The sequence below is a fragment of the Vulpes lagopus genome, chromosome 2, assembly GCF_018345385.1.
Source record: "Vulpes lagopus strain Blue_001 chromosome 2, ASM1834538v1, whole genome shotgun sequence".
Taxonomy (NCBI): Eukaryota; Metazoa; Chordata; class Mammalia; order Carnivora; family Canidae; genus Vulpes; species Vulpes lagopus.
In genome coordinates this window covers 53,232,383-53,249,715 of record NC_054825.1, presented here as the reverse complement: position 1 = coordinate 53,249,715, position 17,333 = coordinate 53,232,383, and the positions used below count along the sequence as shown (strand labels likewise).

General features: G+C 45.6%; 1 protein-coding gene across 6 annotated transcripts in view; it reads right to left on the bottom strand.

The window, feature by feature from the left end:
- Nucleotides 1-17,333, bottom strand: part of DAPK2 (death associated protein kinase 2) — a 126,553-nt gene that overhangs the window by 54,913 nt on the left and 54,307 nt on the right. Inside the window, exon 1 of one of the 6 annotated variants that reach the window (XM_041743427.1) lies at nt 6,200-6,331. The exons of the other annotated variants lie outside the window; for them this stretch is intronic. Within the exon in view, the coding sequence (XP_041599361.1) occupies nt 6,200-6,222 (23 nt within the window). The 5' untranslated portion in view covers nt 6,223-6,331. Of the gene's footprint in view, nt 1-6,199; nt 6,332-17,333 lie in introns of those variants that run through there. 6 annotated transcript variants of the gene reach the window in all.

Below are 17,333 nucleotides of genomic sequence, written 5' to 3'. Positions count from 1 at the left end.
CTCTCTGTGTGTGTGTGTGTGTGTGTGTGTGTGTGTGACTACCATAAATAAAAAGGAAAAACACAAAGATCAGATTGGCATGGTCAAAATACTAACAGTTACTTGTTTGGGTGTGCCTTATCTGGATACAAGTATGAATTCATCCATTTATAATTATAATATCTCTATATTCTTATGTTGGTACCTTTGCTCCTAACCTCCTCCCAACAAATAAAATCTTAATGACCTGAGCAAAGCAGGTCCTCAGTTTGGTAACAGAGCCAACATGAGGGTGATGCACCTAATGTAAAGACAAGGCCAGAGGATATGCTTGCTGGGTTGGTGGGATACTGGCAGAGGCAGGGTGGGTAGAGGTAGCCTAACACTGTTAATAACCCTAAGTGGGAGTTTGTCACGGTGAGAGGGCTGATGGGACCACAGAGTTGTAAAGTGTTAGAAAACTGAGGCATAGAGGAGGTCAAGTGACAAGTGTGAAGTCATCACAGAGTTAATGGCCAAGCCAGGTGCCCAGCCCACTGTCCACAAAGCCACTAAGTAGTTATAGAAATCAAGACTATGCTTAGTGCCCTTCAGGTTTGGGTCTGGAAATGGGGACCAATACAACCACCACGAAATGGCGTCCATGCCAGTGACAGGTGTCCCTGAGCCAGCTGCTCTGAGTGCTCCAAGGACAGCCCAATTTACAGGGAAGGGCAGTAGTCTTCTGTTCATGATCTCAGTTTAGGTGGGCAGGTTGGGTGAGCAGCTCTAGGTCTCTGGAGACTGCCCAGCAGCCCCCCTCTCTGGGGTCCTCCCACTCTTCTTCCATCATTTTCCACAACTGCCCCATGTTTTCTCACCCACAATACCCACTGCTTAAGACAAATCACCGAAAATTTTCAGGTCCAGCTTAATAAGGGAGAAGCATACTCCACACACAGGATGTACTCTCTTAGTGGCTCTGGGGTAAGAGTTACACACAATGAAATTCTCCAGATATTTGCCTCAACCTCAGAAAATAGCATCACATCTGAACCACTCCATTCTTAGAATAATCCTCAGTGAGACAGCCTTCAAAATAACCTAAGTGGGAAAAAAAAAGTCAAGTAGAGGAAGCAATGGATAGATATGCCAATACTTAAATAGCATTCTATGGCAACCACCTTAGAGATGTCACCCGACACATATTTCTGTATCTCTCCATGCTCTCATCCTCCATTCACTCAGTGCTGCCAACAGGTACAGAGGGAGCTCTGGGAAATGATAAGGTCCTGGGGGCTGGGTTAGGATGGACAGAGATGGTTTTGTGGAACCAAACTTATACTACATTGCCTACCTACTCTAAAGTTTCAGCTATTTATGTCCTGAATATAGGCTCCTGGCTGTCTACACACCAGGGGCTGATACAGGTGGAGTGAAGCCAGGCCTCCCAAAGCCAGAGTGAATACATTCAGTGAGATCTCTAACATAGCTGGTCCCTTGGAACTACTTTGGGCCTCAGAGACATTGGGTCCCTTAGTGTGTGTCAGCAAACACCTGACATAGCTTCCAGTCCCAAGCAATTGTGAGTCTTAATGTCAGGACGGCCAGTTTTTTCTTTTCTCTGACATCTCAGGGGCCTGGCATCAGGAGGCCTAGGGGCACACAGGGCTCACACTCTTTCCAGCTGACTGATAGGGAAACCAAAGCTTAAGGATTTTAAGCTTTTTGTTTAAGCTTACAGAACACAGATGTGAAGGTGCAGGGTTTTTATAAAGCAGAGAGAAATATTTTAAGTCACCTTGAGATACACTACCCCTCTCCCCACCTTGTCTTATGAGAGAAACGGAGACATTTTTTTATCACATGACTTAAAAATTCCTCAAAGTCTCAAAAAAGTAAATGAGTGTTTGCTTTTTCCTGGTTGAGTTTTCTCCTGTGAGAGCACCTTTAGCAATGCAAAGTCACTAAGAGTCAGTCCTAATATGCAGGTGACTTCCTCCTACCAAAAAGAGGTTTTTTTGAGAGTGGATAAATAATGGAGCCAAATACCAAGCCACACCACTCCTCTCCCCTCTCTTCCTAGAGGAAGGATCCCTGCCCAACCTGCCCCAAGGAGCCTATTGGGAGCCCAAGGAGAGTGTAAGCCACTTATGGGTTTGCCCCTCTTGTTGGGCCATTACTGAGAAGAGGGGAGAAGATGTTCCACGAGGGCCGGGCCCAGGCCATGAGACTTTAGGAGCAAAAGCAGCCTTCCAGGGCAGGCAGGCCAGGACTCAGGGAACTCATACTGTCACCTGGGGCAAGTGGCTGCCTACTCTGAGCATCAGTTTTCTCATCCATAGAATGGGAATCATGACTCCCTACTAGGGAATCGTGATGACTGGAATATCTACAGTGCTGGGCCATGGTCAGCTCTAATGAATGATAGCTATTCTGTTACTAGTTTATTGCTCATATGAAGGCCAAGCAAGAGGCACCACAGAAGTCACTGATTTAAATGGTGTACAATATATGGTCGGGGAATCAGTGTCATTTTAAAAGTCCTCCTGATGATTCTAGTGCTCAGCCAGATTTGGAATAACACTGTTGTAAGCACTTATCCAACTTAGCCCTTGGAGCAGTGGTTCTCAACTGGCTGTGCATCATGATCACCCAGGCAATTTAAAACCTGGCTGCCTGGTTCTCATCCCCAGAGATTCCAACCCCCTGAGTCTGGGTGGGCTGCAGTCTGGGAACTGAAATATTCAAAAACTTCCCAGGTGACTGATGTACAGCCAGGGCTGAGAAATACCAACTTACAACTGTCCTCTGATTCTCTCCATTTTACAGATGAAGAAACTATACTGCTGTTACTCACTTTATTCCTTGTCCTTTTCAGCATTCATATACTGAACTGCCATTGAAGTGTGTCAAATCAAGACTGAAGATTACCCTAGGCTTTGGGGGTAACAAGAGGGGAAGTTTACATTCAGGCATGCTCTGGTCACTGTGCCCAGAGTGAATGCAAAAATCAGAGCTGAAGTAGAAAAAAAATCAGAGCTGAGATGACTCTCTATTATGCACTGTTGATCCATAGATGGGCAGGTAAAAGCAGTGATGGTGATGTGCTTTCATCTGCCCATTAGGATGCTCCAAAGCCAGGGGTTCAGGTCGCACAGTGCAGAAGCTGCCCAGCTAGGCTGTGGGGACAAAGGGTAGGCAGTGAGGGCCTCTCTAGGTTAGGACAGAGCCACCCAGAGTGCCATCCAGAGAGGGAACAGAGAGGACCCACCCAATCTCTAATGAAAGTCATTGCCAATACTAAATCGAAATTATGGGAATGCTGAAACACTGACGCACATGTGCAAAGCATGCATATTCCAATCCTCCCTTCCCACCTTCCCACATTGCAAACAGTCAATACCCAACCCATGGTCTACTACAAAGGACTGGCTGGCAGTCAGGAGGCTCAATTCTTGGTCCTGCCATCAGAGCCTCACGGGCTAGGGCAAGGCCCTACCTTCCTGGTTTGTGTTTCTCCACCTGCCACCTGAGGTCTCACCTCAGAAAGCTTCTGTCAGAAAGCTCCAAAAAGCTGGTGACAAACTGAACAGACATAAGGGCTTTCCCTTCATTCTCCATGTGGGTTCCAGGCAGAGCCCCACCTTGACCTGGAGCAGCCTGTTCAAATCCTTGGGCTTCAATCTCCTTCCCTGTCAAACAGGGGTGAGAACACCTGGCCTGGCCACATGACAGGGGATATCATAAATGATGCCTGAGAAAGGATTTTCCCATCTAGCGCTATAAAAGGGCAGGAGGCATGGAGGGGCGGGGTGGAACTCTGCTCCTGAGGGTTTCTTGCAAAAGTCACGTAGCATGGTTTAGTGACAGATGGGCAATCCCTAGACACAAGTAAGCCTCCCTACTTCCAGAAGCACACTCTCCTGAGATGAAGTCAAGAGCACACCCCTCTTCTCAGGCACAAGGCTCAGCTCCTCACTCACTCCGAACCCCAGGAAGATGGAGCAGCCTGCACAGAGTGAGGCAGATGGGCCTCATTCAGAAACTCAGCAGTGCCCAAGGTGGCACCCCATGAGGGTGTCCTATTGTCTGCCCAGGAATCAAATAAAAAGGTGTAAACCTAGAAAGGTTTCTTGGTGCCAAAAACGGTATTATGTCTCCAACACCAGCTCCTCAACTCTATGGAAGAGCCTGGCTCAGTCACCTCCAAAAAAGGAGGTGGTTTTTCACTGCCAAAAAAGAATAACCCGAACATAACCCAGATCTCACACCATTTAGATTTTGTATAGCACTGGGATACTACAACACTGATATCCAGCTTCTCTCTTTATAAGCTAATTGTCTATTTATTCTCTTTTTTAATATTTGCAGGTATCCTTCATAGTTCCATTTCACAGAAAAGAAAACAGAGGCCTAAGGAGGTGACTTGGTAGTTGGGCCACCTAGCTGGCCCTGAGGTCAGGGCTATGACACAAACCCACATCTACTGATTCTAGATTCAGTAGTGTACCAAACAGTGGGGAGAGGAGCCTACCCTAGAAGAGAGGAGTATTTTATCATTGATATTATTTAGAATTGCATATGGACAGTGAAAATAAAAAGCAGACTTATTTTTACTTGATTTTGTTGCTGGTGTTAATTGTCAAAAGAAAATGCACCCATCATGGCCTGCATGGAGGCGACCAAATCCTATCTTCCATGGTAAGCAGCAGCCAACCAGACTTGCTCTGACAACCACCAGGGGTGGGCTGCTAAAGGTGTTCTATAAGGTTTAGGAATAGAGCAGACCTAACTCATTTCCTTTCTCAATCAACTTTAAAGTGTCCGTGACTTTAGTAACCCAACCCAAAGCCACCTGTTAATAAAGGTAAAGATCAAGCAAACCCAGGGATGAGATGCCATGTGAACCAAGTGATAGCAAATGGGAAGTGTTCCAAGGCACAGGGATGTGGAGACCAGGTTCCTCCTCCTGTTTGCACCACACGGTCACTGTAGTTCCTCTTTCTACACTGCAGAACAATGAGCCACGAGTCCTCTGGAATTACCCTGCAAGTTTTCATGGCCACAGGGCAGGGAAAATACTTAGATGCTTCCAGTCAAGGCCATCCCAAATGCAGCCCACCAGGTCGAGGAATGGGCCCTTCAGCTAACATGTCTCAAAGGCATGGGCCATGGGGACTTTGGGTGGCTCATTTGGTTAAGCACCCAATTCTTGAGTTTGGCTCAGGTTATGATCTCAGGGTCGTGAGACTGAGCCCTGAGTCAGGCACTGTGCTCAGCATACAGTCTGCTTGCGAAATCTGCTTGAGATTCTCTCTCTCCCACTGCCCTTCCCAGTGCACACACTCTCTCTCTTTCTCCTTCTCTCAAAATAAAGAAATAAAATCTTAAAAAAATAAAAATTAAAAGACATGGGCCAGGAACATTTCAAATCTATAGTCTGTAGGAACCAGACCAGCCTGATCCCACAGGACTCACTCCTGATTCCATGGCAACAGCCTATCTGGGGATGGTGCCATGGAGCCCCCTCCTCACCCCTCTGCCAGCCCACCTTTGACTATGGAGCCTCTGTGGCTGACCCTGCCTCTTATCTCCCTCCCATGACCAATACATCCAAGTCCTAGTCAGGCTATTTCTAATTCCCATGAACAAGATCCTTCTCTTCATTGCCTTAGCACTGAGCCTGTTCTTATCTCCTACACCCCAGTCCAGGACTTAGAATCAAAAGACCCAGGTTCTACTTCCAGTTCTACCTTCAGTAAATCATATCCCTTGTGTGTAACAGAGACATAAGAACGTCACAATCTCACCAGATTGTAATGAGAATGAAATGAGACACGTGTATGAAAGTACTACGTGAAGTATAACTTCACCGTGGATGTAAATTATTTTTTCTTTCCATCTAGTAGGTCACCACATCCGGATCCTGGTCCCCATTTTCCAGTCCCAGCATATTATTGAACTCCATTCAGCTGCCAATGAACTGTATCCCCAGAGCTCAGCTTAAAACCAGATAGTGCTGGGGAGGACCACGGTAGATGACAAGCAGGTCCTCGTTTGATGCCAGGATCCAGGAAGGCAGAGGACGCTTAGGACACAGTTTCTCAAGGACAAGGCAAGAAATCAGATAGCCAGGAAGTCAAAATAGGGTGAAGAAATAGAAAGTTACCAGAAGTCAGAGCAGAAAGCAGGTCAGAATTCCAGGCCACAGAGATAAGGGTAAGGAGCAAGAATTTACCAAAAGCCAGGCAGGCAGCACATCAGGAGCTAGGTGGGTAAGCAAGGAGTGCGAGGCACACAGGAGCAGCATCCACGCCAGCCTGAGGTGAGTAGAGACTCAGAAGCAGACAGAAACATCAGCACCAGACCTGTAACACAAGAGTGCCCACAGCCGTTCATATGGCTTTTTCTCCCAGCTACTGAGCCAAACCTGCTGTCCAATGAACCCATTTCTCCTCCCTGACCATGTTGCCAATGACTTCATAGTCTTCTGATGTCGGTTTTTAAATTTGAGGTGTGGAACCCTCTCTCCCATAAATCTTGCAAGGAAGCCCAATATTGACAAAAGATAAAAAGCAGTGCTTCTTTTAGGGGAGGGGCCCTGGGAACCCACCCACTCAGAGCCCACCCCCTGATGGCTAATAGGCTTCATGGTACTCCAAGAGCTCCAGGAAAGACAATTTGAGAAGTACATTGTACAACATGGCAACAGGCTCTTTGCTGATCCCCAAAATAGTTTCAAACTGTAAACGGAAAGAGAAAGAGAGAGAGAGAGAGAGAGAACACCGATGCTTCTCCAAATTAATGGGGCGCCTGGGTGGTTGAGTCGGCTAAGCATCTGCCTTTGACTCAGGTCATGATCTCCAGGTCCTGGGATTGAGCCCCACATTGGGCTCCCTGCTCAGTGGGTGAGTCTGCTTCTCCTCCTCAATCTACTGTTCCCCTAGCTTGTGCTTGTGCTCTCCCTCTCCCTCTCAAATAAAATCTTAAAAAAAATTATTATCTATCCTTTTAAGAAGTCACCCCCAGAAAGCCAAGCTCAGAGTCAACAGTAAGGAATACACGGAGGACAAGAATCAGAGACTACTAGTCTCCAGGGAGCTGAACCCTGACCTATGAATGGCCCCATCCACAGAGTCACAGGTGTCTGCTCCTGCTGGCCTATGGCAGCTGCACTCACAGGTTAGCTCACTTGATTCTCTTCCCCTGCAAACTAACTTCCTTCCTCTGACCTTTTTTTCTTCTTTCATCAGAAAAAACTCCTAAAGCATAGAAAGGAAGGAAATAGAGCATAGCTAAGTTGGGCTGAGGTATGATTACTTTTGGATCCTATTTTTAAGCATAAGCACATTTTGATGCTGCTGTCAAGTGAACATGAGCCCACAAGTCCAAGACCTGAATAAGTTAGGCCTGATTTAAGCTGGACTTGGCTCTATAGAGAATGGTTTTTGCTGAAAATACAGCTCAGTGTCCTCTGGTGTATCCTTTAGTCTAGAGTCTGGATCCTAGACATTGACACGATAGAGGTTACATAATATAGTGTTGGGCATAGCGCCTTCCACCCACTCAACCTGCCTCTCTCCCCACCCACCCACTCCCTCCACCATCCACCTACGTGCCTGTTCACCAATCCATCCATTCACTAATTCATTCCTCCATTCCTCGTTTATTGATCTGTGTCCTAAGTGCTGTGCATGCTGAGCATGACACACCCCACAACTTGAAGGGCTCACCATCAAATGGGGAGAGGAGACACACACTAATGGGAAAAGAAAGAGTACATGGGCATGTAAGAGATATTTGGCTCAGGGTCAGGTGAATGGGCAAACAGACAATGCTGCAGCAAGTTAGCAGAGAAAGACAAGTACAAGCTGACGGGGGCGGGGGAGGGGAGGTCAGTGGAAGCCTCATGGAGCTGGTGGGATTTGAACTAGGCCTGGAAGAAAAAGCTGGATTCAGACAGGCAAAAGGGAAACAGCTCAATAAAGAGAAGCAGAGAGTTATATACGAATACTTTATTCTGCAGAGGCCCCCGTTACCACCTCTCTACCTCACTTCCTTGCTGACAAGTGGCCACTTTCTCAAGAAAATACATCAGAAAGCTACACTTGCCCCTTCCTCTCCTTTTTGTGGGGGCAGTGGGATGGGGGGAGCAAGTGGTTAGCCCACAGTAATGTTCTGTTGGGGTGGGCCCCTCTTCTCACTATCTAGTTCCTGGCAATCAGATGTATGTTTGATCAGTGGAAGAACTTCAACAGAACTAGCTAGCTCGAGCCTAGAAACCTCAGCCTGGGTGGCTCAGTTTGGAATCCTTTCCTGCCTTCAGCTCAGGGCGTGATCCCAGAGTCCCAGAATCAAGTCCCGCATCAGGCTCCCTGCATGGAGCCTGCTTTTTCCCTCTGCCTATGTCTCTGCCTCTCTCTCTCCCTCTGTGTGTGTGTGTGTGTGTGTGTGTGTGTGTGTGTGTGTGTCTCATGAGTAAACAAAAATATTAAAAAAAAACAACAGATGAGATCTTAAACATGAGCTCATGGTGCAGAGCAAGACAGAACTGCAAAGGAAAACAGAACAGTCCATGATGGTTGAGGTTCTGCTATTCCTCTGGGGGTACAGGGCCATCCTCAGGAAATGGTGAGATGAGCAGTTTATCTTCTATAATCCCTCCCTCCCAATTTGCCTGACCCCCTCCCCTCCAGCACAGCCTATTTCCTGTCAACTTTTACCTCCTTGTGGCCCCCATTGCTCTGGGATCCTTTCCAGAACTCACGTAAAGTGACAAAGGATTCCAAAGGATTCACCTGACCTCATGCCAAAGCAACATATTCACATTTTAATAGCATCCTTGGCCAAGAGGGGCTTCAAGGTGGCAAATTCAGGCCCATACAGGGCAAGTTGGGAAATTCTTTGGAGATAAAATGGTCTCTCCACTTTCCTAAAATTCACATCAAATAGGTGGCTCTGCAGAGAACAGACTATGTATGTCTGTGTATGTGAATGTGAGTATAAGAACAAGTCATGACCAATTATTTCTTCTTGATTTTCTTCTGTATCCCTAGATCTTAATATCCTAGGAATTCTTGTTGCAACTTCTTCATTGATACACTAAGTTGCTTGCCATCCTTTGTTTCTCAGAATTTCTGTGAATTTTTCATCTCAAAGTTTGCTTCCTTGCCATTACTTGACGGTGTCCCAGATGACATCTCTCAAACACTCAGCTGTGAATGTGGGGAGATCACAAGGTTAGGAGTCCTGGCTCTGTCACCAACTACCAACTTCTCTTCTCTCTTGGGGCCTCAGTTTCTTCATCTGAAAAATTAAGGGTTGGACCAGATGTCTCGTTCACATCCCAGCTCAACCCCTTAGGATTGTCTGATGCAGGCCAGTATGTCACTATCTATCAGTTTGAGATACAGAGGGTGACTTCTGGGTTTTCCACTGCACAAGGCCCAGCTATAGGGTGAGGCTACTGAGACTTATCAGTCACATGTTAACTAACTAAATTTCCAAACAAGGAGGGGGATTAGGGGCTTCTGGCAAGGAAAGCAGATCTCAGGCACTCTCAGCAAGATACCCGTAGACCATCTTTATATCCAGCAAAATGCTGAACACACCAAAGGCCAAAGGTTATTTCTATAACAAATGACCTGGGCATTTACCTTAGCCCTTTACCACTAACCAGCCCCGAAGAGCCTGGAGAGTAAGAACTCTCACAGACCCCACTCAGCACTGAGCACACAGCAGGGAGGCAGCCAGTGCTTGCAGACAGCAAAATTTCTTCTCTTTTAAAAAATTTGTTTACTTAAATTCTATTTAGTTAATATAAATGGTGTTATTAGCTTTTGGGGTAGAATTTGGTGATTTATCAGTTGCATATAACACCCAGTGCTAATAACATCAAATGCCCTCTTTAATGCCCATCACTCATTTAGCCCATCTTCCATCCACCTCCCCTCTAGCAACCAGGTTTGTTCCTATAGTTAAGATTCTTAGATTTGCCTCTCCTCTGTTTTTATCTGATTTTATTTTTCCTTCTCTTCCCCTTTGCTCATCTGTTTTGTTTCTTAAATTCCACAAAGGAGTAAAATCATATGGTATTTGTCTTTCTCTGATTGACTCATTTCACTTAGTATAATACCCTCTAGTTCCATCCACATCATTGCAAATCAATATTTTTGATGGCTGAGTAATATTCTGTGGTAGAAATATACCCCATCTTCTTCTTCCGTTCATCTGTCAACAGACATCTAGGCTCTTTCCTTATTTTGGCTATTGTGGACATTGCTGCTATAAACATTGGGGTGCATATGCCCCTTCAAATCACTGTGTTTGTATCCTTTGGATAAATACCTAGTAATGCAATTACTGGGTCATAGGGTAGTTCTATCTTTAACTTTTTGAGGAAGCTCCATACTGTTTTCCAGAGTGGCTGCACCAGCTTGCATTCCCACCAACAGTGGAATTTTCTCCGCATCCACATGGCTAACAGACACATGAAAAAAAGTTCAACATCACTTGGCATCAGGGAAATATATACCAAAACCGCAATGATATGCCACCTCACACAGGTCAGAATGGCTAAAATTAACCACTCAGGAAACAACAGATCTGGCAAGGATGCAGAGATTGGAGAAAAGAAGATTTAAACTGAGGCAGCAGAAAGAATGGTGAAAAGTATCACCCACAGCCAGCCTCAATGCAGCAGGAGCTCCTACTGGCAGATTCACTTAAAGAGGAATAGGTTCCTCGTAGTTTTTTTAATTACAAAAGCAGCATGTTCATTATCTAAGAGAAAAAGGAAACACAGAAAAGCACAAGGAGGAGGCTAAAAATTGTCCTTAATCACACTTTCTGAGATAAGCATTGTTATCATTTGGTCTGCTCTCTTGGATTTTTTTCAGCGCATAATATAGTCTTTTCTATTTGTTTCTTAATTTTTTTTAAATGTAACTACCCAATAAAAAAATAATACAAAATAAATGTAACTGGAATGACACCATAAGTACTGTTTTGGAAATTGTTTTTTTGCTCCACTTAACAATATATCCACTTCACATTTTCCTAAATAATTAGACATTCTTTTACTGCCTGATTTTAAATGGCTACATAAAATCCCATCGTACAAATAAACCATGGTTTTATTTTATTTTATTTTATTTTATTTTTAAAGATTTTATTTATTTATTCACGACAGACACAGAGAGAGAGAGGCAGAGACACAGGCAGAGGGAGAAGCAGGCTCCATGCAGGGAGCCCAATGTGGGACTCCATCCCGGGTCTTCAGGATCAGGCCCTGGGCCGAAGGCAGCGCCAAACCCCTGGGCCACCAGGGCTGCCCTAAACCATGGTTTTAAAAGAAAATTCTTAATTTTGACATTTTACTTTGACATCACCTCCAATTTTTTTTTAAAGATTTTATTTATTTATTCATGAGAGACACAGAGAGAGAGAGAGAGGCAAAGACACAGGCAGAGGGAGAAGCAGGCTCCATGCAGGGAGCCTGATATGGGACTCGATCCTGGGTCTCCAGGATCATGCCCTGGCCCAAAGGCGGTGCTAAACCGCTAAGCCACTGGGGCTGCCCCACCCCAAATTTTTAATATAATTAATAACACTGTTAGAAATAACTATATATATATATACATTTATATATCTTTGTATACATGCCTTATGATTCTCTTTCCTTTTATTTTATTTATTTATTTATTTATTTATTTATTTTTTATTCTCTTTCCTTAAGATAAAGTCCAGAAAATGGAATCCTTAGCCAAAGGGTATATACATTTCTTAAGGTTTTTTATGCTGACAAATTATCCTCCAGAGAGACTGTCCTACTAATACTCCTAACTGCCATAAATATTGTCAGCCCCTACATTCCCTACTCTATATGCATCTTGCCAAATACTGGCTCATTACTTTTTTCAGCTTTACTATTTCGATATTCAAAAGATGATATCTCATTATTGTTTTAACTTGAATTAAATTAATTAACTTGTAAAAAAAAGAGGTAATTGACTTGTCATTGATTATTAGTGAGAATGAACAACTTTTCCTATGTTTATGGGTGATTTTAACTGCATACTCATATCTGCTTTGCTAATTTTTCTATCGGGGTGTTTGCCTTTTTGTTAGTATTTATGACAGCTCTTTTTTTTTTTTAATTTTTTTTTTTAATTTTTTTTTATTTATTTATGATAGTCACAGAGAGAGAGAGAGAGAGAGGCAGAGACACAGGCAGAGGGAGAAGCAGGCTCCATGCACCGGAAGCCCGACGTGGGATTCGATCCCGGATCTCCAGGATCGCGCCCTGGGCCAAAGGCAGGCGCCAAACCGCTGCGCCACCCAGGGATCCCTATGACAGCTCTTTATATATTTGTAATATTATCTATTTGTCACATATGTGCAAATATTTTACCCAACTGATTGTATTGTCTACAAAGGAGCTTCGGGTCCTCTTAGTAGCAGATGGTGTTAACCAGTTTTTCCCCTTTATCTCTCTCTACTCCTTCCTGTCGCTTCAATCACCCAGATGCTGTGCTTGAAGCACAGTGAGGGAGGTAACTTGTGGCTTGGGGTGAAACTCTTGACTTGGTTGGTCACCTAGGCACTCAAATCAGGTTATACCTTCAAACTTACTGCATAGGCCCAGGAGAACCACTGCCATTTCTCATCCTCCACACCTGCTCCCTTCCTCAAAGTCACCTCACTTTTCCTCCTGGTTGATAGCAGGAAGGGATGGCATCTGAGGGTGCGCAAGTCCTGCTGCAGAGGGGGCCTGGTGACCCCTGAAGGGGCTGCAGCTGCATGGGGTGATCAGCGCAACAGACCCTTGAGGGATGAAAAACATCTCTCTTGCCCCTGGATTATCCATTATATTGTTTAGTGTCCTTTGTAACAGGATACACATGATGGTTTTCTTTCAGAAATCAGCACCACGAAGAAGTCTGTCTACCCTGAAAAACTGATACTCTTCCTCATTTCAGAAAATGAAAATGACATAATCTATCTTATTTCTTTTTTGTTATCTTGGTGGTCAGTAGCAACTATGATGGCCTAGATCCTGGGTATATTTTCTTCCTCCTTCCTTCATGCCAGTGGTTCTCAAACTTTGGGGTATTTTGGAATCATCTGGGGGAACTTCATTAAAATAGATGCCCACTCATGTTCTCTCTGTCTCAGAATAAGTTAACAATATCTTTTTAAAAATGGAGTGCCTGGATGGCATAGTCAGTTGAGTGCCCAACTCTTGGTTCTGGCTCAGGTCATGATCTCCTAGGTTATGAGAATTGAGCCCCATGTGGGTCTCTGTGCTCAACATGGAGCCTACCTGGGATTCTCTCTCTCGCCTTCTGTCTCTGCTCCTCCCCGTGCTCTCTCTCTCTCTCTCTAAAAATACATACATAAGATCTTTAAAATGCAGATTCCAGGCTTGCCACCTATTTGATAAATCATACTCTTTGGAGGGCACGTGGCTTTTGATCTTCTACTTTTATTTTCCAATTCTGTCTATGTGCTTCTTATTCTATGTTGTCTCAATCCTTAACACACATAAATAGGAAGAACTAACTATAAGTGGTTCTGTGTTGCCATCACCGTAGCACAGAGAAAGACAGTGAGCTGCGGAGCATACCTGCAAAGACAGAACTCGGCCTATTTCACAGACGGCTGAAGAAGCCCCCAAACCGTAAAAGGTCCAAGACAGAACCACCCAAATACTCACTTGATTCCAAAAGGTGACTGATCTCAGAGCAGAAGGCATTTCCCATAGAATTAAAATGATGACACCCCATCCCCCTCCCCAGCTCACAGGTGGCCCATCCCTTCATCCCCACCCTCAGAGGGATTTGACTTCAGATCCACACCCAGTCTTCTACAAGCCTGGAGGTGGGGTGGGTGGGAGGGAACAGGTCCAAGTCTTCTTGGAATCAGATTCCTGTCCAAAGCCTCCTCCCATCCCTCCCCTGCTCCCAGAAGCCAGAAACTCCGTTGGGCAAGTGGCTCAGAGTTGCGGCTTTGCCACCTCCTCTGTCATCACCACCCCCAATTAGAAGCTACCAGGCACTCTTGGGGCTGCCACTCCCCAATTCCTCTAACTCTGCTGCTCTAAGTCATTACAGGATTTGCCACTGCCTGGCATGTTGCCTTTGGGCCTAATTGTCAGAATGCAGGAAGGGTATGTGTCACATCCAATGTGATTTATTTTTTCCTCTGTCTACCCAAACTGCAATCTAGAATAGACCCAGCCCATGGCCTCTTTGCTCTAGAAACCCACTCACAGGGCCTTCCTCACTAGCTGCCTCAGTGTACCCCTGTCCTTGCACACATGACCCATGTAAGAGTCACAGAAGGGTAGAAATTAACCAGCAGCACTCTGAGGGCATAGGGAGCTCTGATCTGGGAAGGACCCTAGGATAACCCAGTCCAGTTCCATTACTAGCTGGCTCTGGTAACTTGGGTGAGCTTCTTAACTTTTCTGTGCCTCTGTTTCTTCATCAGTAAGATAAGGATGACAACCACCTCATAGGCTGTGATGGGATTTAAATGTATTGACAGATCTAAGGGCTCAGAACAGAATGTGCCATATGATAAACACTTGTAAGTATGATCTTAGTTCTAGCTCTCTGGGCTTCAGTTTCCATGCCTATAAAATGGAAATAGGGATCCCTGGGTGGCGCCGCGGTTTGGTGCCTGCCTTTGGCCCAGGGCGCGATCCTGGAGACCTAGGATCGAATCCCACGTCGGGCTTCCGGTGCATGGAGCCTGCTTCTCCCTCTGCCTATGTCTCTGCCTCTCTCTCTCTCTCTCTCTCTGTGTGTGTGACTATCATAAATAGATAAAAATTTAAAAAAAAAGAAAAATAAATAAATAAAATGGAAATAATACACTTAAACTCGCAGGAATGTTAGGGAATTTTAATTAGAGAAATACAAGGACACTTAGCACACAGCCTGGCATATCCTCCCTGCTCAGTGAATGGTTTCTAAATGTGAAAGATAAATAAATGAGACAATGAATATGCTGATTCAGAGGAGATGTTTTCACCCAAGGTTGCAGGCTGCTCTTTCCTTCTCCTCAATATCTCAGAAAATCACTTCTACCCTTAGACAAACAGGCCAAGAGAGCAGTCACCGGCCCCCACATGGGCCCCACATGGGCCCCAGACTGGCCGGACAGGCACATTCTTGCCTTATCTTGAGAGCTGGCAGGTTCCAGCTTTCCCTTCAGAGCTGAATGAGAAGCTGAGCCACATCTCGACAGATCAAGGCTCAGGACAGCCAGGGGACAGACTATCTCCCTTGGATCTCCTGCCACTATACCATTTCCTGCAGGTCAAGGACTCTGCAGGATCCCCTGCCAGACACTGGGTCTGGCTGGTGAGCTTCATTTACACACAGAAAAGGGTCCCCAGATAATCAGAGCTCTTTACCTGGGTCCCTGGGTCTCTTTTGGGTGGGCCCACTCCCAGAGCCAGACCCTAGGAAATTGCCAGGAATCATAGGTAGGAGGGCTGAGATTGTCAGGACCAGGGCAACAGATGCCCTCTGTGTATACAACTCAGCATTCATCACAATTCTTACTGCCCTGAGCTATTCTGATTGTCTACTTGCCTGAATCCCACAGCCATGCCTTCCTCCCATCCTTCAGAGCTAAAAACTCCTATAAGGCGGGGACAGTGCTGTCTTGTTCACTATTGTGCTTTTGGTGTTTACCAGGGCTCAGGGCCTGTGAGTTGTATAAATGAGTCTTGAGTGCAGCCACTGGAGACACAGAGATGAACAAATGAAGTTCCTCATTCATATATGAATCACCAAGGATTTGAAGAAGGTACGTTTGCCAATGTCTTCTCTGAACTAAACATTCTGTGTGTTTTCTCTCTCACGCTCTCTGAAGGCAGCACTGTTCTGTGAACTTCACTTTACCTCTAGGACACCTAAGCTCACACAGGGTACACAGTAGGTGCCTCTTTGACACAGACTAAACTCAGCTCAGAAGCACCACATGTATACTCCGCTGGCCACCCGCCCAGTCCCTCTCTGTTTTGCAAGGAACTTTCTCATGATCCCAGTGGCGAGTAAGATGCAAAGTTATTTGGTCAAAGTTCCCCTTCCTTTCCAGCTGAGGAATTATCTGACCAGGCTGGGATTGGGAGTGAGAATGGTCCACAGGCCAGGTGTGAGAGCCAAGTCTGTCCAGGGAACAGCCAGGGGAGTGGGAGGGACAGTCCTGCTCCCACAGCTGCCAACAGCTGCTTGTCATGGAACTGTAGGGTAAAACCACAGGGGAGAGGAAGGACCCCTTTGACAGTTGAGGAAACACTCAGGGCTTGCCCAAGGTCACAGAGCAATTCACAGCTGGGCAGCCTGAGATCCCAGGTCTCTCAGCACCTGTTCTGTGTCTTTCTTTTTCTTTCTTTCTTTCTTTCTTTCTTTCTTTCTTTCTTTCTTTCTTTCTTTCTTCCTTCCTTCCTTCCTTCCTTCCTTCCTTCCTTCCTTTCTCTTAAGATTTTATTTATTCATGAGAGACACGGAGAGAAAGGCATAGACACAGGCAGAGGGAGAAGCAGGCTTCCTATCCCAGGACCCCGGGATCACAACCTGAGCCAATGGCAAATGCTCAACCACTGAGGCACCCAGGCGCCCCTATTCCATGTCTTTCTAGGATGGCTCTTTTCACTTTTTCTTTCTTAAATTTTTAGCAAAGTAATGCCCATGACCATGGCTAAATAAAAATGAAATTGCACAGAAGGCGGTAGAGTGGAATCACACACAGAGGAAAGCCCCTAAGTCTGCACCACAAGACTCAGTGTGAAACCACTATAGCAAATGTCCCCTTACATCACAGCCTCCTGCTTTTACTTGGTGCCTGCTATGGAGGCAGAGGAAACCTTGCTCCCTGCACAGACACCCCCGCAACCAGGTCTACCTGCATTTTATCCCCACAGTTCCTGCCATACCCAGACTCCTGAGGTATCACCATCTGTAGCAAAAGAGACCTCTACAAAGCACCAGGCTTTCCTGTGGCTCGGGCTCTGATGAGACAGCAGTAGGGAGGAACCCACCTGTGTCACAGCTCGTAACAACATAAATAACTAACAGCTACTTAGAATTGCAGTCATGCAGGCCTAAATTAGTTGAATCCGATTACTTTCCTACCAACTGGCATAATTCAGCTATGCTGCAGAAGAAAAAGGAAATTTTGATGCAAAAGGAGAAGAAGGGATAAGTTGGAAGTGGGGAGCACTGAGGCACTTAGGAGAAAGCAAAGAAAGATGGGCCCTGCAGCAGAGGTCTTTGGGGGTGCTAGAGGTCAGCATGAGGGCACCCAGAGTTGGCAAGCTTGGACGAGAAGGTGACAAAATGTGTCAGAGGGATGCA